The sequence below is a fragment of the Artibeus jamaicensis genome, unplaced genomic scaffold, assembly GCF_021234435.1.
Source record: "Artibeus jamaicensis isolate MK-2021 breed Jamaican fruit bat unplaced genomic scaffold, CSHL_Jam_final contig_233, whole genome shotgun sequence".
In the NCBI taxonomy this organism is placed as follows: Eukaryota; Metazoa; Chordata; class Mammalia; order Chiroptera; family Phyllostomidae; genus Artibeus; species Artibeus jamaicensis.
In genome coordinates this window covers 11967795-11994951 of record NW_026521486.1, presented here as the reverse complement: position 1 = coordinate 11994951, position 27157 = coordinate 11967795, and the positions used below count along the sequence as shown (strand labels likewise).

At 45.0% G+C, this 27157-nt stretch overlaps 1 protein-coding gene across 3 annotated transcripts in view; it reads left to right on the top strand.

Moving 5' to 3' along the window:
* Positions 1–27157, top strand: part of POLR3B (RNA polymerase III subunit B) — a 168027-nt gene that overhangs the window by 83318 nt on the left and 57552 nt on the right. For 2 of the 3 annotated variants that reach the window (XM_037160488.2, XM_037160486.2), the window contains 5 exons: positions 9063–9166; positions 9774–9940; positions 14227–14340; positions 17490–17663; positions 22801–25264. In XM_037160488.2, the coding sequence (XP_037016383.1) occupies positions 9063–9166; positions 9774–9940; positions 14227–14340; positions 17490–17663; positions 22801–22930 (689 nt within the window). In that variant the 3' untranslated portion in view covers positions 22931–25264. Of the gene's footprint in view, positions 1–9062; positions 9167–9773; positions 9941–14226; positions 14341–17489; positions 17664–22800; positions 25265–27157 lie in introns of those variants that run through there. The other variant, XM_053661850.1, reaches the window with a different exon arrangement.

Sequence of the window (27157 nt, the reverse complement as noted above, 5' to 3'; positions counted from 1 at the left end):
ACCTACCACAGCCCGTGCGGTACAGTCAGGACTGCAGTGCAGGTGTTTGATTCTCAGCGCGTTGCCTATTCTGCTAAATTTGGATAAGACAGCTTTCTCTTCTGGCACCTCATTACCACTCCGTGCCCTGGATTGCCACTTTCCCTGAGATTTCCCCCTGGATAAGATATAGCCTTTTCCTGAGACTGACCTAATACTAATATTTCTTAATTTATCTTTTCCGTTTCCTTCTTAAGATTCTCATCTTCTTAAAATTCTCATTCTTCGTGGATACACACCTTTGTATAGCATTCATCAGCCACGAATCCAGAGTAAATACTATTTCCCACGTACTGAGTTGCAGAAATGCCTACCAGACTCCCACATAAATACACATACTCCTCACATAGAGCTGGGTGTTCGGGTATCTCTTTCTTTCTGAACTCCTCTCATTGTAAAACACTGTTCCCACTCCCTTTAATTCTCTGGTCAGGTCTTAGTACTCTTAGTTAAAAATCAAAATCTGTTAGGAATGTGAGCAGATGTAAAGGAAAGTAAATGTTTGAGCCCTCAAATCTGACCAGTCTCCTGGTTCAGCGGGCCAGCTGTGGTGGTGGGAACCGGAAGGGGAGCAGTGGCAGGGAGCGGCGGTCCCGTGCAGTGGGCCCCGAGGGCGGTGTCTCCAAGGACCCACGCGGCAACCCCGCCCTTCCTGTGGGGGCCGGAGAGGGACTGGATCGGACCTAAAGCTGGAAGTTGGCAAGTAAACTGTGGGTGAAATGGAGAATGTAGTCTGCAACATCGTGTCTGCTGTTCGTGGTTATCCTGAAATGAGCCGATAACATTTCATAGTGTTGGGCATTCTCAGGGTGTAGTTGTCACACCGTGATCCTGCAGTGAGTTGTTTCCGGTTCGGCCTAGATACATGCCAGAGTAAGACCAGGGGTTAGTTAGGCAGCCTTGGTTTTCACTCCTGACATGGAGAGTGGTTTGGAAATACTATTTTTTTCTTTTAACACCACCTGCAAGCTGACACATGGGAAAAGTGTAAAGATTATTTTGATTTAGTTTATCTATGTGCCCACCTCTTCCCCCCCTCCCAGTAGAGCATTAAATCTGTTGCTCTTGGTGTTTAGAAAGCAGCGTGGCCCTGCAAATTGCCTGACTTTTGTCTTTTGTTGAAAGTTGACTTTGACAGAGCTGTTATTAGAGACTGTTTTTGCACACACATAGTATACAGATTGAATTCTGCACAGATGCCTCTTAAAATGTCCTCTGACAATCGGAGATGTGACAACTTCGTTTCACGGAACTTGAGTGTCTGTCCTGCTGGACCTCGAACACTCCAAAGGTGTTAGGATAATTAGTAGCTAAATGCAATACATGTGAAGAGGGAACTGAACAGCAGCGGTTTGTGTGTTATAAAAGAGCTCAGGAAGACTGAAGAGGACAGCGTGAGCGGGTGAACTGGAGCGGGCGACTCAGTACTCAATGGCTGGGGATCAATGTCAGTGCCGTGTGATAAGAAAACACTGGATGTAACTGATCAGAGAAATCCCACTGAAGGAGTGAAAGGGCTTGATCAGGAGCTGTTGAAAATGTGATAGACCCAATAAGCAGCGTTGCCTTCTATGGCCTCGGGAGTGGAAGATGGCCAAGCAGAGAGCCATGTGTGCAGGAAAGAGAAAGTATTTCTTAAAGATGGTGTCCCAGTTCCCATGAAGATGACTCCAGCTTGAAAAGCAGTCAGGACTCACTCACCGCACACTTCTGTGTTTGTCTGAATTTGTTGTGTGTTTATAAGGGAGGGGAATTATTTTTAGTTTTGTTTCAACTTCAGTTGGAGATAAATGTTGAAATCCTGGACTCTTACTCTCCTTCTCAAGTGTTCTAGACACCTGGTGCCTCAGAGCGAAGCCGCGCCCACTGCAGTAGATGCACCGTGATGCTCCGTAGAGGGAAGTAGAGCGGAACGTGGGTCTAGAGCGTTCCTCATGTTTTCCCTTTACATCCTTTCTTGATCCTTTTGCAGAGAGAGTTAAAGATAGGAAGAGACATCTGTATACAGTGTGGATTGGAGTCGTGTTTAGGACTGGACTGTTTATTAAAATCAAAATAACATGTTAACCCCTTGAACTGTGGTATAATAAGTTCTTGGGAAAGGTAACTCATCAAAAGCAGACGTCTTTATCTTGAGCCTTGCTTTTTCTGATGCTTAGGAGGGGTGAGCAGATTTCCTGCTCTTTTTTTTTTTTAATTCTTTAACAATAATTATCAGTCAGCTTAGGGAATTTCTGAGTTTTATTTCATTGCTCAGGCAAACCAGATTATTATATATATTTTCCTTTTTTCTCTTGCTGCCATTCACAATGAGGGAGGAAACCGGGGACTCCTTTGATGTGGGGTCGGGGGAAAGCAATATATCACTTCCATGAAAGAACGTTTCTCAGTCTCGCGTGAAAAAGGGGCTAGCACCTCAGCAGAGCAGGCCGCAGAGCTGGGCAGCAGCACCGAACAGTGTTCCCGAGGAGAGGAAGAACTGCACTTCAGCACGTGTGTCCTGGCAAACAGAGCTGCTTCATTACTACAAATCCGAGAGAATGGCAAACACTCCTTGGTGTCTCCCCTAAATCCTCAGATAGATCATTCAAATAAAGTCAACCTTTGTTTTAAAACAAAGGTGTAGTCTTCTCAAAATGCAGGTTTTTATGGACAGGTTCAGTGTACCTTTTGGTTCATAAGGTTTTTTCACAGATAAAACTGTTTAGAAGATTCATCTTTGACCCTCTCTTGTTCAACAAAACCTTCATTATAAGATCACTTGCTTCCACTTTTCATTTAGCAAGTTACTCAACAACCTGCTGAATTGATTTATTGAGGTTTTGATTGTTTATTAGAAGAAACGAAAAGCTACCCTGACTTTCCAGCACACTGGGGAATCTTTGTACAGTGGGTATGAAGAGGCTTAGTGGGAGGTAGGAAAATGTTAATGCGCATGTGGCAGAAAGCTGAGAGGAAAGTGTACTTGTTAAACAAGGTTTAGGTAAAAACTATGCTTTTTCTAGACCTTCCTTTATATCTTTTTTCTAGATCATGTTTTCTAAAATCGAGAGAATGAAAAGAATCTGATTAAAAGTAATAATAGTAGCACCTTGTACTTATGTAGTACTTGAGACCCTCTAAAATCCTCTCCGCTTGACTGAAGCGTCAGAGTGGGGATGTCTTTGGCTCTCTGCTTAGCTTGATCCTGCTTGAATGAAAGACTCTAAGTGGGAGGGGAACCAGCGGAGCTGACAGTGCGAGCCCCAAGACAAGGTGTGTGATGCCAAACAAGCCGGCAGAGTCTGGGTCCAAAAGGAAATTCTGGCAGCTGTTACTTTAATGTTAGAAATCAGGATTATTTTGTCTCCATAGACACCTTTATTGTAAGGAGATTTTACTTAATTTTCTATTTTAAGAACAGATTTTGGACTTCAGTAGCTAGCCAGTAACCCTCTGACCTTTCAGTAAATATCCAACTAAAGCTTTGAAATTAGGGTGTTTAGTGTTTTATGGCCCAGAATAAAAATCCCCAATCCTGTTTCCAAATAGTGTAGCCTCAACACATTTTATTAAGCTCTTGACACATTCAACCATGTGTATTTTGTAAAGTTCCTATGGTTATTGTTTTACAATAGCTGCTTCCAGGAGCACTGTAAGGGTTTCAATTAATCAGCCCTTTGTGTGCTTCAGACTATGCAAATTTATCACATCAGACCATTCAGCTGCTCATGGGAAAGCCATGTAAAAACTGTATTGTCTTCTAGCGCCTCCTCTCATTTAGAGTGATGTTTTAATAAGAAAGCTAATCAAGTTTTCTTATGCATTATTTATCTGTTAACATGTAAGGAAGAGCCAAATTAAAATTATGTCAACCGGGATATGGCAAGTGATGTGATAGATCTGGAAGTGATTCAACCACAGAACAAAGCTAATATGATTCAACAGTTTTCGCCCCCCCCTCCCCCTTGGGATTATTTAAGGTGCTGGTGAGAAAATAAAAGAAGGTTAATTCAATCACTGAAAGGGAGAAAAAAGGAAGGGAGTAACCACCTGTGTTAGCTTTCACGTTTTGATTTAGAGATTTGCATTTCTGAATATATAAAGGCTTATGGAGGTGAGTTGATTATTCAGAGCAAAAACATTTCTTGCTTAATACGAACAGGCTTGAAAGCCTTCCCTGCTGCTCCTCTGGCCCCGTTTACCACTACATTCATCAGCAGTAAACTGCTCCACACTGGGAATGCGCAGCCCGAGTCCTGTGAAGGTCTTAACAGGAGACACTGTCCTGACCGTGTGAAATCATCTGCGCGGCCCGGCCTGAGGGAGCGGCGTGTCAGCCTCTTCAGCCGAAGTCGGTGCAACTGCACTTGCTTCTTCCATTCACTGCGCTGGTCTCCTTTGCTTTGCTAGTTTGCTTCCTGCTGAGGATAATTAGGTTTCTTATATAATAATAATTCCTTGGATTTAGATGCTGCCTTTCTCTAAGGACCTTAAAGTACCTCTCAGACATTAGTACCTCTCATCTGTCCTTTTGACACAACTCACTCATGAAATAGGTGCTAATTGTTCCCATTACAAAGACCAAACAAGTAAGGCTCCTCGGAAGGGGGTGCTTCTCCCCAGGAAACACCATGTCGCTTGCACAGCCTAGAGTCAAATTGAGGTCACAGGATTCCTTGATCTCTGGCCTGCATGGATCTGAGAGTCTGTGAGGTGATGTCCTTTACGGATGCCATTCCCCCCACCACACACACACGCGTTTATGAACCTCATGAGGACCAGGCATTGCAGAGTGATCACTCCTTTACTGAGTATCAGCCCTTGTCTGGCACTGTGACCGATGGCAAAAAATCACAGCGTTGTTTTACCCTTTGTTTCATGCAGAGTGTTAAACTGGGCAGAATAAATAGCCCCATCTAATAGGTAACTGCAGAAAGAGCATTAGAATGTAGCGAGCTGAATTGTGTCTTCATTTTCAGTATTCAGTCTGATCGATTTGTGTAGGACTCCCCTCAAGAGGAGTTGTGTCCCTGAGCTGCTGCTTATGTCCCTGCCTCCAGCACAGCACTTGTCACTCAGCATATGCTTGGTAATTGAGGGAAACAAGTCTCTCTCTTTCCTCGCTCAGAAAAGGAAGAGTAAGAGTATACACCGACCTCAGAGTAGTACATTTAGTCCCAAAGTGGTTATACATGGAAGGTGGACTTGCTAAAGAAAAAAGTTGAAGTTAAAAAGTGAAACAGAATGTGATGTTGAAATGGGACCTGGCTGTCAACACAGTAGAAAACCGTTTGCTGATCAGTTCTCAAAGCATCGAAATCACATCAAAGCAGCTCTTGTATCAAAAATGTCCTTAGAGTTGTCTTCTGCACCTGCCACTTGCTTTCCTGTCTTGATATGGTATCAGGATGCTTTAGTTCTTCTTTGCCTTTTTTATGACATTCTTACTTTCTTTTTTTTCTCCTGTTTGAACTGAGATAGGGCCGTCATACAAAAACAACCTAAAAAAAAAAAGCCAAAAGTGACTTTTGAACAAGTCAGTTGCTGTTTATAAATAGAAATACTTTCTAAGAATGATTCATCAGATTATGGATTTTCTACCTGTTCTTAAAATGAGTCATATGTTGTTCTGCTGGGCCATGGAAATAGAAACAACCCCTTGGTGCGGGCCCTCTGGTGTCTGGGGCACTGAGGTGCAGCGGCAGTGGGTCCCTGGACTTGCCTTTCCTGAGTGGCCTGGGGGTCAGACTGTGGTTTCCTTAGACTCCCTAAATTCTCACCTTCACCACGTGAAATTTAGATGGTGACAGAATGACATTTTATTTTGACTGGGTATCAGTAGAACCTTTATGCTCTTTTTGTGTCCCAGTTTTTCCTTGGTATCTGTTTTCATTCATTAAAGGTTTGCAGTGTGGTCCGTGGTCTAATTCCCAGTGGCCCCTCTGAGCGTGCCAGTGTTTCTGGGCCTGTGGACCGGGTGTGTTTGCGTCTCCCTGCCAGGAGGCTGTGCTGTCTACAGTGGGGTTGGGACGCCCGCGGCAGCCAGGGGACGAAACTTGATTTTAAAACCTGAACTGCTGTGTAAGCGTTGAAGGTATGAATCAGTGATGGTTCCACAATAGCTTCCATTAGGGATGGTTTATTCGTAGTCCGTCCTCTTTTCAAGGATCCAGGGAGTGTTTTAACACACTGAAGCAGACTGCATATCATTTACATTTTTAAACCAGCATTAAAGAAAAGTGACTATAACTTTTAAGAGTTCTAAATATAGAAAGAGATTTTATGCTCTGTCCTTGGAGAAAACAAATCACAATTTTCCACTTGAAAATAAAAAAAGAAAGCTTCCTGCTTTGATTAAGGATTTGAATAATTGTAAAATAGAGAAATACCATTTAAACAAAAAGTCTGGTTCTAAGATTGAGAATTCTCTTCTCCCCCTAATGAGTTCAGAAAAATGCAAACTTTTAAAAATCATCTGTCTAATTTGAGATTCGAGATCATCAAATTCTGTCTAAATATTTTGTTTTAACTTCTAAGCTCATTATGGTTTCTTTGTGTTAACTCGTATTAAAATCTGTCAGCTATGACTAGTCTCATAAGCACAGTCAGCGGACCAGAATAAGTTAATTATTTACTTGTGTCACTAGTGCTCTTCATCTAATGAAATGCACAGCTGTGTTAGATCTGCAGTTGGATGTGTAGCTCCCATTGTTCTGCAAGTCAGCAGAGGGTAGAAGCCGCAATGATGGAGAGCCCTCAGTTCTTTCTGCTGTTCTGGCTTTCTGTGTCGATTTCATGGATCTTTTATCATTCACTTTCACACAAAACAAACAACACAGGGCTGTCTGCTATGGGAACCATCTTGGCATATAAAAGGGTTTTCAGAGCCTAAAGTAATTTTAAGTTAGCTAAGATTTAATTTTGGGCGTACAGGTGCCCTTGAGTCAGATGTTGCCAAAGCAGTTCCTATACTGGAATGAAAAATCTGAAAGTTACTTATGTATTTTTATATGCAGTGTCAAAAAAGGACTAATAAGAAAATAGCTTCCCAAAAAGGAAGCTGTATGCTAAATATTAATCAGATTTCAAGCAGAGTTATTAGAGATTCAGATTTCAGGGGGAGGAGCATTACTTTCATTTTAATAACAAAATGAAGTTATCTTTGCTGGAATTAATCTGTTGGATAAAATTGAAAGTGCAGAATGCAGATCTCCTGACCTTCCTCCCGTGTGAGTGTGCCAGGCTTCCTCCCTGGGTTCCGGTCCCTCCTGCCCCTCACTGCCACCTTCTCTTGTTAGAGGGCGAACCAGCGGCTTCCTCCTGCGCTGCCCCAGGCACGCCCCGCGAACTGCTGCTGAAGGGGGGCTGCAGTTTCTCTTTGTTTTTGCTTTTTAGAGATATAGCCGGACCCACCATCTCCTCACTGCCCCAAATGACATCTCACCTGAGTACATCCCAGGACCCGCCTCTTTAGGAATTGCTGTTTGTAACATTTTGTTCACTGCCAACATTTTGTGTTGGTGGTGGTGCACCTCAATTTACAATTTCATCTCTTTCAGAGATTTGCCAGTAGTCCCAGTGTTTTGTCAGATTGATTTCAATGTGGACAAGATGGACTTTTGGAGGGAAGATAGGAGGGTCACACACTCTGCTTGATTTAAATGCTAACACATTGTGGCTGAATTTGAAATAAAGCGAACCGAATGTTTCTGTTCTTCATGTAGGAAAGCATACTTTCTTTATAATAAACAATGCAACTTCAACCAAAAAGCCAGTTAAAATGCCTACATACATGAGAATTTAACTCCACGAACCTAATTACCATATTATTGCCAGCCACTAAAAATCAAAATAACCAGTGTTGAATAGGCACATGGTATACTTTTACTTTAGACTTGAGCTCTTGATGGTTATAGTACATCTCCCAAATTTCACTTTAAAATAGTTTGAGTAATTATGTAGAAATCAAACTGAGCAATGAAAAGTTTCTTTGAGAGCAGTTTCTTTTCAATAGCTGAAGATAGTTAATAGTTTATATACAAGGGAAAAGGAATTTTATCTCACTAATATAAAACCTTTTTTTTTGTCCAATGCCATTCATTGTATACTGATTTTCCAGTTCTAAATTGTATAGGTTGTGATTAACAATCTAAATTATACCCCTGTTTCTCCTACCATGGAAAGGAGATAAGAGGAGTTACCAAGTATTTAAGCAACAGAATTTCCTCCAAGTTAGAATACTGCTAAAGGAATAATAAAGGTCAATTAATTTAAGAGACTATTAGTGTTCATGGAGTTGGTAGGCTTTTGTTCTGTATGTTTTTATTCTTAGAACACATTTCTAATTTTAGTCTTTTCTTCCAAGAATAATTTGGTATTTGATTTTATTATTCAACTTTACAACTTTGAGCAAAGATCACTTTCCTCACTTGTTATAAGTTATGGGAATGAAAATTCCTTAGGGCATTTTAGACTCAGCCAGGGAAGCCCTGGCAAGAATCGGCCAACCAGCCAGCTCTCTGCAGCCAACAGGTACACCTGTTAGCTCACCAGCCACACACGAGAACACCTTGTCATGGGTTGAGAAAGCACAGTTTAACACACCTGTCACTCAGTTCGTTCTGTGTTTGGTGGTCGGAGAACCTGGAGTCCTGTGGTTGGGCACAGTGTGTGGCAGGTCATGGACAAGCCAACAAGGACTGAAATTGCTCTTGGAGTCTCAGGGACACTGACGGACCAGGGCCCAGTGGAGCTGCTGCTGTCCCATCTCGGTGGCAGGAGAGGTTGGGCGAGCAGCCCGACGGCACCACTGTGTGTCGTACCAGCAGGCCAGTCCACTGGCTGCCCTGCCTTTCTGCAAGGACAGCCATTTTTGAACTGTGTCACAGGATTGTTGGAAATTGCTTTTGTTACTCTTGATAGAGACCATGGGGAAGGTTTGCGAGCAGCAGAAATGGAGATAGTGATGGGGAGAGTCCAGTTAAGTACTGTATTCTTCTTTTCTGCCAATTTGCTTTACAAGGTGTGAAATCTCTCCCCAGGTGTTTGTGGTTTGATCGTCCCTCAGGAAGACATGCCGTTTTGTGATTCTGGCATCTGTCCGGACATCATAATGAACCCACACGGCTTCCCGTCACGAATGACGGTCAGTATGTTTTTTAGAGGCACTGCTTTAGAGGAAGAAAGCTGGCAGCTGGTTTGCAGTCAGTGGAGGTGATGGGACCTTGAAGGTGATTTATAGAAAGGGCCCCTTGACCCCTAGCCAAATAAGTAGGTCCCTAGCTTTGGACAGTGCTGGACTACTGTCTTGTGCAGAGAGCATGTGGAGTAGGTGTGCCTTGCCTTCCAGAGCAGTCTTCTGAGTGGCAAACTTACCCTCAGCAAAAAGAACTGCTTGTGTCAAACCTAATGTGTCTCCCTTTCTGTGGTGGTTTTACAATCCTGGCTCCACCACTTACCGGCTCTATGCTACGGGAAAGTTGCTCAACCTCTGCGTTCTTCGGTTTTCTCATGTGTAAAGTCGAGTCACAGTGCCTGTCCTGCAGCAGTTCAGGGAGGCACAGACTGAGATCACACCTATCAAGCTTTTCTAACAGTCCGCCACACAGTGAGAGAGCGACAAATATTTACTGTCATTAATGATCACTACGTAGTGGTCTCATAATTCTTTGGGGAAATAGTCCATATTAAATAAACAAACAGGATTTCTATATCACAGGAAGGTACTCACTCACTTTGTTTATACCCCACAGGTGGGGAAGTTAATTGAGCTGTTGGCCGGCAAGGCAGGCGTGTTAGATGGCAGATTCCACTACGGCACTGCTTTTGGAGGCAGTAAAGTAAAAGATGTGTGTGAAGACCTCGTTCGCCACGGTTATAACTACTTAGGGAAAGACTACGTTACATCTGGCATCACAGGGTAAGTAAGCGTATGTTCAGATGTTTTAAAGTAAAAGTATGAATTTATTAGGGTAAGAGGCAGGAGCCCTTAAGATATTTAGCTTTACTCCTTTAAGAAATCCAATATAAGAAAATCCAGATATATGATAGAGGTGTTAGCTAATCTGTGGTGGTCATCATTTTGCAATATATAAATGTATCAAATCAACATGTTGTACACCTTAAACTTGGATAATGTTATATTGTCAATTATTGGACTGGCCACAAAGTCTGTTTAGTTTTTTCCATAAAATAAAAGACATATTTTCATTTTCACCAATAACTTTATTGATCTGGATAATTTGAGTATGTCAGCTCTCTCCTGCTATCTAGTGGGTAGAGGCCAGGGGCACTGCTAAACATCTTCCAGTGCATAAGACGGCCCCACAGCATTATTTGGCCAAAATGTCAATGGTGCCAAGAAACTTCACAAACCACTGACATGTTTGATCAGTCACAGCACCTTCTCCATACACAGTACAAATCTTTTTTTGCATTTCAGTGTATTTTCATCTTTCTTGAAATAATAAAGCATAATGTGCCAAAATGCTGCATATTTTCTTCCATATTAAATGGTTACACAAAAATTCACCAATGTTGATAAGTTTTTTTTAAGGCACACTGATATGACAACTGTTACAATACAGTCTAACAAAATTGTTTCAAATGAAGTTAAAGACAACTAAGCACCACTAGAGCCATTGCATGGAAAAAACTAAACGAACTTTTTCGCCAACCCAATATAACTCAATAAAACAGGGAGGAGAAGAAAAGAAAACCCAAATTTAAGAAACTGATAAGCTAAGAAGTGCTGTTTTACTAATGGGGTTGTCATTTAAAAATTAGAAAATATTTAATTTACCAAAATAGGATTTCTACACAACTTTTAAGGAACAAATTAATTATATATAATGCCAAATTCCTTAGTTGTTGGACTTGCCGTGCATTAATATGATGAATATCAGGTAATTATTGCTGTCGGAAGGCCCGAGGCCTACCATTTGCACACTCACTAATGAAAGATGGTTAAACACTGAGCAGGAGCTAGGTACTAAGTGAACAAAAATGGACGTGGTCCCTGACCTGTGGAGCTGACTGTTGAGATTTGTTGCTAGATGTTAAAAAGTAACAGGTAACAGTTAACTTCTCAGCAGGCCCCCCCACACACACTACTTAATTGAACACTACAGTCCAGTATTGCCCATTTCCGGCTTTCTTTTTCTTTGTAGCATTCATCGTTCTCAAATACGCTGTGTAATAACACTATATAATATTATCATCCGTCTGCCCAAGTAGAATGTAGCCTCCACGAGAGCAGGGCTCGTCTGTTTTTACTGTTTTGTTCAGTGTCTAGCTCAGACATGTCTAGCCTGATGCAGTGGGCACTCCATGACTATTTGCTGAATAAAGGAGTGACAAGTAATGCAAGTACGAAGAGCTCTCACCAGAATAAAGACAAAGGGTAGGTTAGAGGACCCCTGTGGGGAGGTAGATACGTCAGCGCAGATGTGAGCAGATGAGGAGAATGGAGCGTTTGAAGAGCGTTCCATGCAGAGGAAAAGCATATTAACACGATACAAGGGACAGATTGTGGTAAGTCCCAGCCCCTGGAAGAGGCCAGGCTGGCGGCAGTGCAGCGAGGAGGCAGTGGTGCAGCCCGAGGTGAGGGCGGGGTGGGGAGAGCAGGTCACACAGGCGGAGCACCAGGTCTTCCTTTTAACCCTGGGGGCAGATGTCTCTGAAGTTACCATGAAGCACAAGGTGCGGAAGCTCAGCTTGCACATGACTTTAAAGGACAGAGTTAGTTGTTGAAATTAAGACACACTTACGTATTTTTATGCCAGGTAAACCTGTGGGACAGAGTGTTTATTCCGTTCTTCTCCGGCGTTAAACCCGAAACTCACCAGTGAGACCAGTGTGGGAGTCCCTGAGAGAACACACAGCGTGCCCCCAGTGCTGCACACAGGCTCTCCCGGGTGACTGAGATGGTCAGAATCTGTTTCTGCTAAAAATATCGAGTGCTCCTAAAATGATTTATCCAGACTACAATAAATAGGTGTATTTAGGTGTTTCATACTTGAGATGTTATAGAAAATCACATTACAGGGAAAGAGTAATGGTCCATTTAAAAAATGATTCAAATAGCTAAAGTCCATTTCAAAAAATGCAATTGTCATTGCTAAACGGATCATCTTAGTTTTTGCTTCTCATCCAGCAATGATGCAGAAGTTGACCAGAAAGCGTGCAAATCCAACGAACCAATTTGGTGGACCTTCCAAACATAATTTTACTGAAACATTTGAATGGATTATGCTCTGCTTGCTGTAGGCGGCCATGGGCTGCATCCATCTACATCACCATCCGCTACTCCCCCAGCCCATGTTTTCATTCGCTTCCCATTCATCTCAGAGCTCCACGAAGGGCTTGTAAACATACTCACCCACCAGATTTCATCCTCCGTCATGTTCTTGAGCATAGCTAGCAGGGAAAATTGCATATGGCTTCATTCATTTGATGATGGAATGGTGACAGGGTCCCATGAATTCAACCATGAGCGACCAGACTGTGGAGGACTAGAATCATTCATTATTAGAGCTAGAAAGAAACTCAGTCCAACCACCTTGTTGTACAACTTAGAAAACTGAGATAAGGAGGTCACGTAATTACTGTATGACACACTGAGACAGGATTAGGGTCTCCTGCCACCCTGTTTGTCATGCCTTCCACTCCGCTCTGGGTCGTCCAAGAATCTGGTTGTGTTTAAACCAGCAGAATGGCTTGATAGCTGCAAAAGCCTTTGCCGGCGACACTGAAAGTGTTCTGAGGTGTATAGCAGGCATGCAGGGACAGATGCACTTATGTGCCTCTCTGCCATGTCTTTTGCTTCCTTTGCTCATTCTACTCTCACATCATTCTGTGGCCCAGATTTCCTTGGCTCAAGACTGGCTAGTGTGGCAGCGAGAGCCCTGGATTCGAATCCTCCTGCATCACTCACCAGCTCTTATATAACCTCGTGGACCCTCTGTGTCTATTTCTTCATCTTAAAAATAGGAATGACAGTATCTCCCTCCCCAGATGGCTGTATGTATTAAATGGCACATGGCAGATGCTTTATTTCTTGGCAGAAAGGAAGTTCTGGGGCAGTAAAAAAATTGTAAAATCATCCATCCCCTGGCTACCCTTGCTCCAGACTTAAGAACAGAGTTCTCTCCTGTCAAAGCAGTTAAGTATTCACTCCTTTCGAGCTCTCACCACAGTGCTTCTAAAGACTCGTTGAGTGGGCTATAACAGACGTCTGCGGAGCGTCAGCCACCTGCCAGGCGGGGCCGTTCGTGCTGGAGCCACAGGGACAGGGGAGACAGAGTGCTTGTCTTGCTGAGTCTACTTCTTGTGGGGAAGACAGACAATAGTCAGAGAAACAATAAATATGTACTGTGACACCTATTGGTGGTAAGTGTTCCAAAGAAAGTAAAACCAGTGTAAGAGTTGAGACAGGGCGTGAGTACAGCCATGCTGGAGTAAGAGGACTCCTTTAGCTAGGTGATTGGGGAAGTCTCTCTGAGGAAGTGAAGTGTTTGAGCCGTGTGAATACCTGCCAGAGAATGTTTTAGCCAGAGGAAACAGTAAGTGCAAAGGCCCTGAGGCAGGCACACTTGCTAAATATAAGGAGCAATGAAGAGGCCTGTGGTACTGGAGTAGAATGAGTGATGGACAAAGGGAATAGTTAATGAGTCAGATGTGGATAGGAACCAGATTACATTAGTTTTTATGGCTGTACAAAATTTGGGGTGATACACACTCTGAGTATAATGGGAAACCACTGGGAATTTAGAGCAAAAGAATGACTTGCTGTGATGCGCATTGTAGAAGAAATCACTGTGGCTTGTTACACAGAAACAGATTGTTGGGGGCAGAGAGCAGAAGCAGGGAGACCGACCAGGAGATTATCTGCAGTTGTGCAGGCAAGGACGGACTGGCCTGACTGGAGTGAGCGGCCGAGGGGGCACCGACCCACACACTCTGTTTCACAGGCTGTTTGAGTTTTTATTTCTTAATTAAACAGTGTCTCTCTTAATGTATCCATGGTACTTCTATATTTTCAGATCTGGTCTCTTTATTTACCGCAGACTGAAAATCATTCTTGGACTCAATCATGAACCCATTCAGAGACAAATAAGGGCCTGCCAGTGCTGAGACCTAGGAAAGGCTATTTCCTGTTAGCCCAAACTTAGTTTCTTAACCCAGCACTCTGACCTTGTTTTTCAGTGAGCCCTTGGAAGCCTACATCTATTTTGGCCCCGTGTACTATCAGAAGCTGAAACACATGGTGCTGGATAAGATGCACGCCCGGGCCCGGGGGCCACGGGCCGTCCTTACCAGGTGAGAGGAAAGCACTGGCAGAAGAGTGTGTGAGTGTGTGTACGTCTTCTACCTCGTGTCTCCCAGGACAGCAGTGAGCACACTCAGCGGAGTTCCCATTTACCCGGATTGCACACTCGGGGAATCAGGCATCAACAAAAATTATGTATGTCTGATTAGCATGACAAAACGGCACCCAACTAAAAATCACTTCACAGGCCCGAGAGCAAACCCTCTGTAAGTCTTGACAGTGGTCTCCTAACTAATCATTTACTGTTTTCTGGTTTGCTAATGTGGTCCCGTTCGAACGGTTTCTTTAGAAGAGTGTAGATCCCCTTGCGCACATGCGTACCAGTGCGCCTGTGCTCCCCCACACATACACACAGGACTAGCCTGAGCTCTGGGGCCCACGTGTGCCCCTTCACCAGCGTATCCTGCATTCCAAGCTCAGTGTGTGTGTGTTGATGAATGAGTATAATTGTTGGGAAGGGGAGTGTACTAAGTCTTACGTGTCCTCAATACTACATTTTTCCGTTGCAGAAGCATAGCATAGGGCAGTAGCTCTCAACCAGGGGCGATTTTGCCTTCCAGGGGACATTTGACAATGTCTGAAAACATTTTGGGGTGTCACAGTTGGGGGCACGGGGAGCAATTGGCATCCAGTGGGTGAGGCCGGGATGCTGCTGAGCATCTTGCCGGGCACAGGACGGCCTCTGCCTCAGAGAATTACCCCGCTCAGTACGGCCTTACTGCCAAGGATGAGGAGCCCGGGCAGGAGGAACGCAGGCCCGGAGTCAGAGTGACATCGCTGTGAACTCGCCCCCACCTCGTAGCGCCGCCATGAGCCTCAGACAGGTCCCTTAGGGCTCTCGGCTCCAGTTGTCCTCACATGCGAGGCAGAGACATTGATGCCCTCTACACAGCACGCTGGTGAACGTCGGATGTTTGAGTACAGACTGCGTGCAGCGCTGACCCATGGGAGGTGCTCAGTAAATATCCAGTCCCCTGCCCACTTTCACAGAGCGCTGCTCGGGTGTTACAGTGTAGTGGGGGGAGCGGAGCATGAAGGAGCTAGGATCTGGATGTTTGTTTCTTCAAACCGAGGGAGAGGTGTGGATGCCTTCACTCCCTGACCATGTCAAACTGAGCAAACGCACATGCCTACTGGAACGAAAGGCATATGTGCACTTAAACTGCAGAACAGGGAGGAGAAGTTGGGGTTCTCAAGACAGCCATGGCTTTGACAATAAGACTGTGTTTGAGTGAGGCGTATTTTCCCCGAATGCTGTCCCCTTACAGCGTCCAAAAACTATTTCAGAGTAATATAAATGTCAAGCCCTGGCTGGTGTAGCTCAGTGGATTGAGCACGGGCCTGTGAAGCAAAGGGTTGCTGGTTCGATCCCCAGTCAGGACACATGCCTGGGTTGCAGGCCAGGTCCCCAGTAGGGGGGCACGTGAGAGGCAACCACACATTGATGTTTCTCTCCCACTCTTTCTCCTTCCTATCCCCTTTCTCTAAAAATAAATAAATACAATATTTAAAATATATATATATGTCAAAACAGTTATTTCCTATTTTTTGCTTTGCTGTAGTATAAAAAGTATTACTTTGGTATCACTTCTGTGTATTCCATATGAAGACGGCCTGGAGTGCCTTTGTCTGTGGTCAGCTATCTTGGTTAAAATTCAGGTTTTGAGTTCTGCCCTCGGGTGGTCTGGCCACCTTTGCTTGTCCAGTGCCCACAGGTGGAGGCGTCCTCCCCCCGCCCCTGGGAGGCTCTGTTTGCAGATGAAAGCGCATGCGTGTTGTGCTCGGTTACGAAGCTCCCACTGCATCGTGTTCGCTGAGATCTACTTACAGGTTTTTCCTGTGTCGATTTTCTGTTGACAAATACTGTGCGACTTAACTTGATTTTCCTTTGTAACTATCAACAACAAAAGTTAAAATTTTAGCATAGCTGGCAGTCATGTGTTTACTTTCTTAACTCTTTGGGAAATTGGCAGCAATAACCACAAAGATTAAAAGATGCTATGGAATAAAGCAAACAAGAGCTTTATGGACCACCCCTGCTGAACTGCCTCCAAGGAGCGTCACCCCGGTGTGAGCCAGCCAGGGTGTGTGCGTCTCGTAATTGGTGTCATCAGTATCTAGGTGGGGTTGCCTATGTTATTTCAAAATCCCCTCATTTTACTCTCATCTCTGATACCGGATTCTTAGCTTGTTAGAGTATTCTCAAGCCCCACCGATACATAAGTCACAGGGAGTTCACTTAGGGGGCCCAGAGCTTCCCAGTTCATGCTCCCTCCGGGGAGGAATGGAGCGTGTTCACACGCGAGGGAAGGACCTGAGTGGGACACACAGCCGGGCGTAGGGAGGTGAGTCTCTGGGAAACCTCCCCTCTGGCTCCAGGTGATTCCTGATCTAGTCCAAATTTATGAAAATCCGTTCTTTCCGTGTTTGATTTATGTAACAGTGAAGCTCCTCCCTGCAGTCCTGGGAATAACTACAGGAGGACTTGGATTTCTTCCACAGCCCGTCCTCAGTTTTTCTGCTTTTAAATAGCAGAGAACTGAGACATCTCTGAAAATATTCCAAAGACATCCTTTCCTAGTAATAGTGGTAGCGATGCTAATAGTAGTGCTAGCACCGGTATTTTGTATGCTATATATTAATTTATTTTATCATTATTTATATCACTTAAGTAATTGTTATTTTTTTAATTTTTACTTATTTATTTATTGTTAGAGGGGAAGGGAGAGAAAAAGAGAGGGAGAGAAATGTCAATGTGTGGTTGCCTCTTGCACTCTCCACACTGGGGAACCTGGCCTGCAACCCAGGCCTGTGCCCTGACTGGGAATTGAAGCAGTGACCCCCTGCTTTGCAGTCCAGTGCTCAATCCACTGAGCTGCACCAGCCAGGGCTTATTATTTTCATTTAATAATAAAAATAGCAATCAGCTCTAGGGTTACATCTCTTCTCATTTAAGGCTCCTTCAGATAGATAGCCTTACATGCATGGTGCAAATGAGGTTGTGCAGCATGCTCAAGGTCACTGTCTAGTAAGTGATTTGAATCCAGGTGAGGCTTGCTCCAAAGCTCTGCTCTTAGCCAGAATGTGATGCTTCCCCTTTGTGTAATATAGTAACACCTTTGTCTAACTTGTTTCAAAGGCAACCCACTGAAGGTCGATCTCGTGACGGTGGTTTGCGTCTTGGAGAAATGGAACGTGACTGTTTAATTGGTTATGGAGCCAGTATGCTTTTACTGGAGCGACTAATGATTTCAAGTGATGCCTTTGAGGTGGATGTCTGTGGGCAGTGTGGACTTCTGGGGTATTCCGGCTGGTAAGTGGATACCATATGTCTTTCATACCACAGCTCTTGCCCCTTAAATCACAGCTCGAGAATTGACCTGATCACACCTACCTATTCTCCAGCCTCCCCCATCCCTGCATTCCTAGAATGGGGGGTTCTGTGTGCACATGTTTACTTTGTCTACCTAATGTTCTGCTCCTTTACACTACTAGAATTTAAACTTCCAAGGAGTAAGGATTTTATCCTCTTTTTAATATTATGTTGAATACCTTTTATAACACTGTTTGCCTGGAACAACCCTAGCAGAGTCATTGTTAGGTGTTATAATTACAGCATATTGTAAATAGGAATATTTTTAAAGAAGATTGTGTCGAATGCCCTAATTTAACCTCAGACCTAAAGAACCAGGTATGTCACCCCAGATTTTATAATAAATTGGTGACAGCCAGGACCAGAACCTGGCCCCCGGACGCCTTGTCTGCACTCTGTCTGCACGGCCACTCGGACGGTGAATCCCACAATGGCAGACCGTGTCCGTCTCAGTCATTCCCTCACGGACATGCAGTGAGAGTCTACTAGGTGCCAGACTCGGCCCCATACCACAGTGGAGAACAAGACAGGTGAATGGCTGTCCACCGGGTGCTTATCTTCTAGTTCATTCTAAATATTATTCTGTCTTGTTAACCCCTGCTTTTCTAGCCTGAGACCTGGAAGGTGCATAATGGAAAATAACGCTAAATGGTACTAACCCTGCGATTAGAGGATTGCCAGTAGGTAAACTGTGTAATTCATAGTTTATCATTTCTGTGTAGTGTTGAGTACACAAAGTCCAGCTTAAATGGTGATGCTGCTTATTTTCTGTTCTTGTTTGTAGAGGTAGAGCACCTTGTCTTCCTTGCAATGGTTCCCCTGTCCCACTAACTACTGCTCCGCTTAGTGTTGGTCCTGAAGCAGAGCCCTGAAACAGCCCTGCAGACAGGAGGGCCTGTGGTTCCCCAGGCTCTGCTCACTTTCCTATCAGAGACCAGGTCTAACAGGGTCTGAAGTAGGTGCTGCAAGGTTGGGAAACAGCTTCCTCTCCCTCATCATCCTCACTTTCCTTCCCGGAGCCCCTGTCCCTGGGGAGGGGCATTGCCCAGAAGGAGAGAGCCAGGCCCGGATGAGTGCTCATCACCGGGGCTTGAGGGTTAGTTCCAGGGCCTGTTGTCCTCGTGAGACGCCCCCCACCCTGCTCAAAGCCTCCTTACAGAGAAAACCCGACTTCTTGTCATCTCAGCTGCCACTTACAGGGTTGAGTAAAGCAAATTAAGAGTCAGAACGAGTGGCCTTCTTAGAACACAGTGTATGTAACTTGCTAATTAAATGTCCAAATCTCTTAGCCAAAAATAAATGATTTGATTATTTTGGTATAGAAGGGTTGATAAGACCTGTGTGTGAAGAAATCATCTCATCTTTAAAACTAACACACAAGGTGGCCATTTGCCTTTCATGAGGTTGCAGAGATGGGGTGACCTTAAACTTGGCTCTTTCTCGTATCAGTGACATGAAGGGGGTGCTGTTTCAATTCTGAAATGCACATTGAGTTTGCTTTTTATTGTCCTGGGTAACAACAACAACAAAAAGTATATAATAGGAAGATGCTTGGAACTTAATTCCACTATGCTGAAATCTTCCAATTTGGTACAAATTTAGTGCAGAAGAGTCCCTTTATTACCAATAGGGATCATGAAACTTTAAAAAAGAATTTCTTTCTTTTTTTTTTTCATTCTCCCTGCATTCTCCTAAAGGAGACGAGGGTGGGGAGCGGGGGGGTAGAGGAAAAGAGAAGGGAAGGAAAGAGAAAGAGGGAGGAAGGCTAAGATAAAAAAATTTTTAAAGGAAAAATGAGGGAGTAAACAAGAAAAAAAGAAGGGAAGAGAAAAGGCAGGAAGGAGGGAAGAGAAAAGGAGGGATGAAGGGAAAGACAAAAAGGAGGAAAGAGGAAGAAAGGAAAGCAAAGCAAGGAGAGAAAGAGGAAAATGAAAAAAGAAAGGCAGGAGGAGAGGAAGGAAAGAAGTAGAGAAAAATAAAAGAAATAGGGAGGGAAAGAGGAAAAAGAAGAAAAAGAGAAGGGAGGGAGGAGAGAAAAAAGGGAGAAAGGAAAAGAGGAAAAAGGAAAGGAAGGAAGAAGAGGGAGGGAAAGACAAATCAGAGGGAGAAAAGCAAGAAAAAGGGAGGAAGAAAAGAAAAAGAGATGGGAGGAGGGAGGGGAGGAAATGGAAGAAGGAAAGAGAGAAAGAAAAGAAAGGTCCGTTTACTCGTGCACTTTGAAAGCCTTCCCCCTCTTGCTGAATACTCGGGGAAGCTGAGGTGAGCAGTAATTAATGTCTACATCATTCTGTCGAAGTCCTGTCTTCTTTCCTCCTTCATTTCTGTCTCATTTAGAGAGATCATCTGATGGCAGTGCCTGATTCGGAAGTTTTGTGTTCAGTGTGTATTGTGTTTGAAGTCCTTTGAAAGGGGGCTAAATCAGGTTACACGGTTTAAGGGTCTTGACTGTAATTAAACAGACCTGGATGTACCGTGTGTCTGATTTTGAGTGGCCTGTTTCTACCCTTGTTGCCAACAGGAAAAAATCCGCATCCAGGCTGGAAGTCTGGCAGCCTCCTTGCCCTGCTCTCAGGCAGGGGAGCATAATGATGCTGTCATTCCCCACGGTACCTGAGGTGCGCCCTGGGCTGTGTGGGAGGGAGCACCGTGCTGGTTGGAGGAAGCGCTCCGTAATGAACAGCACAATGGAGGCCGAGTAATTAGAGCAGTTCAGAACCTTGAAACTGGCCTTTCGTCATTGATTTGCACATTAGTAAGGCATTGCTATGGGGATGTTTACAGCGAGACTGTTCCACAGAAGACGCGGAGGGCCTAAGTCACAAAAGAGAGGTCCAGAAGGAAAACTGCAGAGAAAAGAACGCCCCCGTTAGGATAATTAGCTCATAGAGGACGTTTTACTGGACAGTCATTCCTCACATGAAGCCACAGCCTCCTTTTCTTGCTGGCTTTGCCCTGAAAAATTGGTTTATCTGACTGTCGTTTGGTCAAGTTTTTTCTTTAGAAATTATTCAGACACAGGGGAAGGTAATTTATATATTTGTGTGTGTGTGTGTGTGTGTGTGTGTGTGTGTGTGTGTGCGCGCGCGCATTGGAACAATTTAAACATGCGAGAAATATTTAATAAGAGAAGATTAGTGGGCTTCCTGAAACATCACAGATCACAGAAATTTTAAACAGGTTGGCATGGATCGAATTCACAGGGTGTTGACAGGAGAATCAGCAAGAAGTTGCTCTAGTTACATCCATTTCTCCAATTGTACAAAGGTGTGAGCACGATTCCTAGATAAATTAGATCAACCCAGGCACGTGAAAACCAGTTTTTAAACTGTCATGCACTAACAAGGTCCTTAGGTGACCCTCTAGGAGACAGGCGTGCACCGTGTCTGTGTTATCATGTGGAGAGTCAGACCCTCCGCAGTGTTCGCTGAGCCGCCTGCAGTCCCCGGGAGGGACCTCCGCCCAGACCCCCACGGGCTCTTCCTTCCCCCATTCTCCCCTCCTCAGGAAGTTCAGGTCTGTGGAATGGCACCATGTCCATTTCTCAGCTGTGGTGACTCTGTTTTGGAAATGATAAAAGCTTTATTTTGCTGATTACAAAAATGATCCCTGCTCTTTGTAGAATACTTAAAGTTATGAAAAATATAGAGTTACATTAATTCCCACCACCCAGAGATGAACACTGTTAATTTTTTAGTCACTTTGGGAGATATCTGTGTTTGCCTGTAGTTCTCTACTGGTTTTTTTAAGTCATGAATTCCATTGAGATTCTGCTAGTAGCAGGAAAATACAAATAGGTACCAAAAAATCCTGTTACATGTGATTTGGGGGGCTTCTGCATTTACTGAAACCATCTGAGAACCCATTTGGGACCACGCTGTTCAGCAAACGGTTTTTCTCACCTCACGGTGTGTGCTGGGCACCTTCACAGCTCAATGGGGCCTGCGCCGTTGCACTCAGTGGCCGCACAGTGTCCTCTGCACAAACGTCCTGTCTCCAGAGAAGTCTCCTGCTCCGTGCTGTTAGAGACAGTGTGATCGTGAGCATTCTTGTGCACATATTGCCTTATACCATCCACAGTAGCCTTTGTTGTTCGCTGAGGAATCTTCCGCCAGTACCCGGTTAGCACTGCATCTTCTCAGCCTTGGTGGCTTTCCTCTTGCACTCGGTTTCTCCTCTGGTAACCGAGAGGACCTAGTTTTCTGCCAGTGAAGTCTCAGCATTTGTACTGGGCACCTGTTGTCCCAGGTGCCCCAGACCCTTGAGGTGTGAGGGGAGGCCCTGTTTTGGTATGAAACGTGACGGAATACTTAGTTCACTTTCTCCCTGGGGGCCCTTCTTCAGTTGTGTCCATTCAGTAAGATTGAGGGTCAGTTCACTGGCTCTCCTGAAGGAAGAGAGAAGAGAGCCCTGGCTGGAATAGCAGGCGTACTGCGTAGGGACATGGGCTGTCGTGTGGGTTCAGTGGTAGTGTGTGCACGCACACAGGGTCTGCACGCTGTAAGTAAAGCAGCTCTGATACTAACGGAGACGGCCAACTTTGAAGGCCCCTGGAGAATCAAGTAACATTTGATTGGACGCCGCCTTTCTGTATATGAGTCTCATCTTTCCCAGAAATCCAAGGGTGAACGCTGAGCCTCTTGCCTAGAACAGTGCAGTGTATGTAGCAGATGCTCATCACTACATGGAGACTCAGTCTGTTTAAAATGCTTCCAACAATTGAAAGTCTAAGTCTAAGGAACTTTTGGATGGCTCAGATTTCTGGGGCTTATTCAAAACAAGTATATGGGCAGATGTTTTGCATTTCAAGGAGAAACATCAGCTGTGTAGGACTAATTAAAAGTACGTGTTTTTAAAACTGGAGAGTGATAACTTGTTTTGGTTTTTTGCTTCTTTGGAGGCTTCTTTTCACTGTGTGGACACGTAAGTGCACGTTGGATAATGTGGCTGAACACTGAGAAATAGAAAACCATCTTGGTGGAATGCTGATAGAATCTGTTAGAATTCTCCCTTCTGACGTGCGGGCATTTGTGTATTTCTGAGTTGCTGTCCCTCTAACACATGCCGACTTGGGTTTCAGGTGCCATTACTGCAAGTCGTCTTGTCACGTGTCTTCCCTCCGTATTCCGTATGCCTGCAAGCTGCTCTTCCAGGAACTGCAGTCTATGAACATTATTCCCAGGTTAAAACTGTCCAAATACAATGAGTGAGGAAGGATGCCAAGATAATTATTTAAAGAGAACATACGCATTGATGCGTATGTCCGACACAGTGCGACTTAGGAGGGATTGAGAACCACTTCTGCTCCTGTGAACAACTCCTTTGAATGTTTTCTTGGAAAAAAACAAAAAGTGATGGAGAGGCTTTTTAGACACTAGATGACTGACTAACCACTGAGCCTCGGGCCATGGAAGAGATGCCAGCAATGTGGATCCCGATGCAGTTCCTCATCCACGGACTGGCTTTGAATCACAAGTGGCCGTGACCTAAAATGTTCTGGTATCTTGAAATTTACCCTTTAGAAAAACCTTCCTCCTTGAAAAGAATGTTTGGGGTTTAATAAAACTCAGGATTTTTATGAAACCTGACGGATATGAAAAATGTTTTTGAACTGGTGGGCTCGGCCTTTGTCGTGGGGGCTGGTCTGAGTGGCGGGGAAGGGAAGAGCTGTGGGACCCCGAGGGCGCCGTGGGTGAAGTGGTGGCTTTCTCACCTGTCACTGTGAGGTGACGAGTTTCCTTACTATCGAACTCTGCCCTTTTACACCCAAACTTTCAAGTTTAAGCTTGGCAACATACAATAAACATGTTTCTGCCACCTTAGGCACGTTTGCCAGTGATGTCACTTCGTCTGACGGACTTAATTGCTGCTGTTTCGAATCTCCACGATCACACCACACACAGTCGTATGTGTCGAATGTGTGAAGTAATTCCACGGACGCTTTGTGACTTTTCTGTCCCTTCCATTTCTGCCAGGATGTTAGCTTTCCATTCTCATTTTAATCTGACAGCCTTCTTGACCCATTTCCAATTTGTTCTTAATCGCTCTTCCCTGAAGGCAGATAAATATTTGTGTTAAGGATTATTTATAAAGTCAGAAAAGCTTTGAGTAACAGTCTGACGCTGCGTTCCTAACACATCACAATGAACAGGTTTCTATATACCGACAAGAATCAAGTTCCAGTGTCCGATCAGGTTGAGAAAATGGGTGTCACCAAGTTGAGCATACTGGACTTTTCTACTCTTTTCCCAAGCTACTGCACTCCGAGAGTCTCCAAAAGAGGGATGTTCAAAAACACAGACTAGTCGCTGACCTGAGAACAAACCTGGTCTCACTCCGTTTTCTTCTCAATAAGAAGCCCTCACACGGGCGTGAGCGTCCTAGAGGCTCCACCGTCAATGCGGAGTGGAGCAGACACTGCGGGGGAGCAGGCCTCCCTCAGCCACCGCCGCCCGTCTGCAGCCGCTTCGGGACCTTGAGACGTGTGGCAAGGACAGAGGGGTCGGATGCCCGGATCTCTGGTCACACCCAGGGTTCTCTCCCTTTGTCTCACTTGGAGGGTGCCTAAAGATGACTGCATTGGATTGAGTGTACAAAACATATGTTCTGTACTTTGTGGGCCATTTAAGGAGTTTTCTAGGGTGACTTCGACTGTTTCCTGTTGTGTGACAGTTCTCCTCACCAGCTTCATCAAAGGTGGAATCGCCCTGTGACGCTGGCTCACCATTTCACTGAACACCTGGGTATGCTGGGTACTTGAGGACCGCGTCACCTATCACTCGGGACCTGCCATGTGCAAGGCACTGTACCGGGGACAGAAAGACAGCAGGACATGGCCTGTGCCCAAAGGATCTCAGAACCCCGCAGAGGAGGCCCAGACGTAGAACGCCATCCGGAGTCAGCGCCAAGGATTAACCTTGGCCGAGCTGTGGGAGCTCCCAGGGCAGAATGACTCGCCGCTCTGCAGCTTCGGAAACAACTCTTCACAAGCACGATTGTCCCCTTTATACAGCTGACGAAACTGCGGCACGAAGTAGCTGACGCCCCCAACACCGCACCATTCACGGGAACAGCCGTGCCACTAAGGCGGACGGCGGGGCCTGGAGACCAGGCTTTGTTTGAGCTTCATCTGTGATTCTGTTTTTCAGTTACCAGATGTGACGTTTTTAAAAAACTGATTTTAGTGAGAGGATATGGAGGGGTGGGAGAGACATCAGTTTATTAATTGTTTGATTCTTCTCGTGTGTTCCAACTGGGGATGGAACCCACAACCTTCGTAGCAGGGTGACATCGCAACCTACCCAATCACCTGACCAGGGCTCAGGTGTAACCATGTTTTAAATTCAATTACCACTAAATGGTTGTGTTTCTTAAACACCTTTTTTCAAAAGCCATTCCAGGCAGTTCTGGGAATTTTGCAGAGTCACCTAGCCAGCCTTCCAGGAAGTTCTCAGTTCTCAAAGGTGACAAAGGTCCAAGAAAGTGTAGGCTCCAAATTGGGACGTCCTTAGAGGAAAACATTGTGTCGGGTCAATGTTGCAAAAACTAGCAGGCACTACATTGGAGTAGCATGTGACTCAGAAATGCCGTAATAAAAAGAAGCCAGAATTGGTGAGGTAGTCTGTCCTACTATACTTTTGTTTTTTAAGTTATTTGTAATTCCTCACTCTAAGAACTACCAGTTAGATGTTCATTTTTAGCACCAGTGGAGTAAACCTCTGTCGACCTCCCTGGCAGCACTTTTTCCCCTCGGGCCTTTGCCAGGCTAGAAGTGGCGCAGGGATGAGAGGCTGCAAAGCCACGAGGGCCGCACCCCGACCTGAGCTTCAGCAGAGTCAGAGAGCCGGGGGGCCGGCCTGTGGGCGCAGAGTGACGCCAGGAGAGGCCCAACCCGAACAGAGAGCAGGCGCGCTGAGGTGAGCCCCGCTTCCCCTCGTCTCCCTTTCATCAGTCCGCTCCGGGCGTCACTACAGAAGTCCTCAGCCTGGGTAGCTTGGTGACAGGAATTATTTTCTCATGGTTCTGGATTCTCGAAGTTCAAGACCAAGGTGCTGACAGGCCTGGTTTCTGGCTGCAGACAGCCACCTTCTCACTGTGTCCTCATGCGGCCTTTGCTCTGTCTGTGCTAGGAGAGAGCGAGCTCTGGCGTGTCTTTCTCTCCCTAAAAGAACACCAGTTCTGCCGGGTTGGGCCCCTGTGACCTCATTTAACACTAATTATCTCCTTAAAGGCCGTGTCTCCACACACAAATACATCGGGAGCTGCGGCTTCAGCATATGAATTTTGGAGGGACACGACTTGGTTCATAATAACCCTCAAGTCATGTAACAACACAGCCTGAACCACTGACTGCGTCTATTAAAGCTGAATCCGCCCAGCAGCTCCATTCCTAGGTGAGTGTGTGCTGAGCAGACGTGTATGTATGTGTTGTCAGTAAGCAGGTACAGAATTGTTTCTCATGGCGTTATCTGGACTACCCCCCACTTATAAATAACTCCCGCACACGAACAGTAGATAAACACACTGCGTTCGCACAATGGAATGTGATACAGCAATGAGAAAACTGCTGCCTACAATGACGTAGATAATCTCACCACTGTAATACTGGGTTGGAAAGAGTTAGACAAGAGAATGCATACTGTATTAGTCCCATTCAAGTTCAAAGACAGGCAGGATCTAAGACATTATGATCATAGTTCCCTGTGCAGAGTGGGTGGCTAATGAGTGTGTGGTGCAGGAAGGGGCTTCTGATAGTTTTCTGACCTGAGACCAAAGTGCTGGTTACATGGTGTGTTTATTTCGTGAAAATTCATTGAGCTGTATACACTCAGGGTTTTTCACTTCTCTGAATATGTTATACTTTACTAAGTTTTTTTTTAAAAAGAACAGAGGTTCTAAATTTAATAGCTTTGTCACCTCAAACATAACATGCTGTCTTTGTTCTCTTAGTTTTCCCATCTTCAAAATGAGAGTTACAATAGTTCCGACACCTAGAGCTGTTTGAGATTGAACGCGACAACACACCGGAAGGGCTCAGCATGGGGCCTGGTGCACGACAGGTGCTCCCGACCGTCTGCTCTCGTTCTCACTGGGGGTGGCGTGCTCCTTATTGGCCCTGTCCTGAACGGCTTCGTCAGGAAAGGGTTAGGAAAGGCCACCCTGGTTTCCTTTGCAAGAGGGAGTTTGGGAACCAGGACCAAGTGCAGAAACTGTCAGGTTTTGCAAAAGTTACTTGGGAAAGCTGCCCTGTTTTACAGTGATAGAGAGGAAGGAAGGTGGTGGGGTTTGAGAACACACTTCCGTGGAACATCCATTTACCACTGACATCAAAGTGAGGCCTGTTGTCGGCACGGCAGTCCCAGAATAGTTTCGTGAAGCCCACAGAATCCGTTCTCAAAACATTTCCATGTGGCGAGACTCAAGTGAGGGGTTCTTTT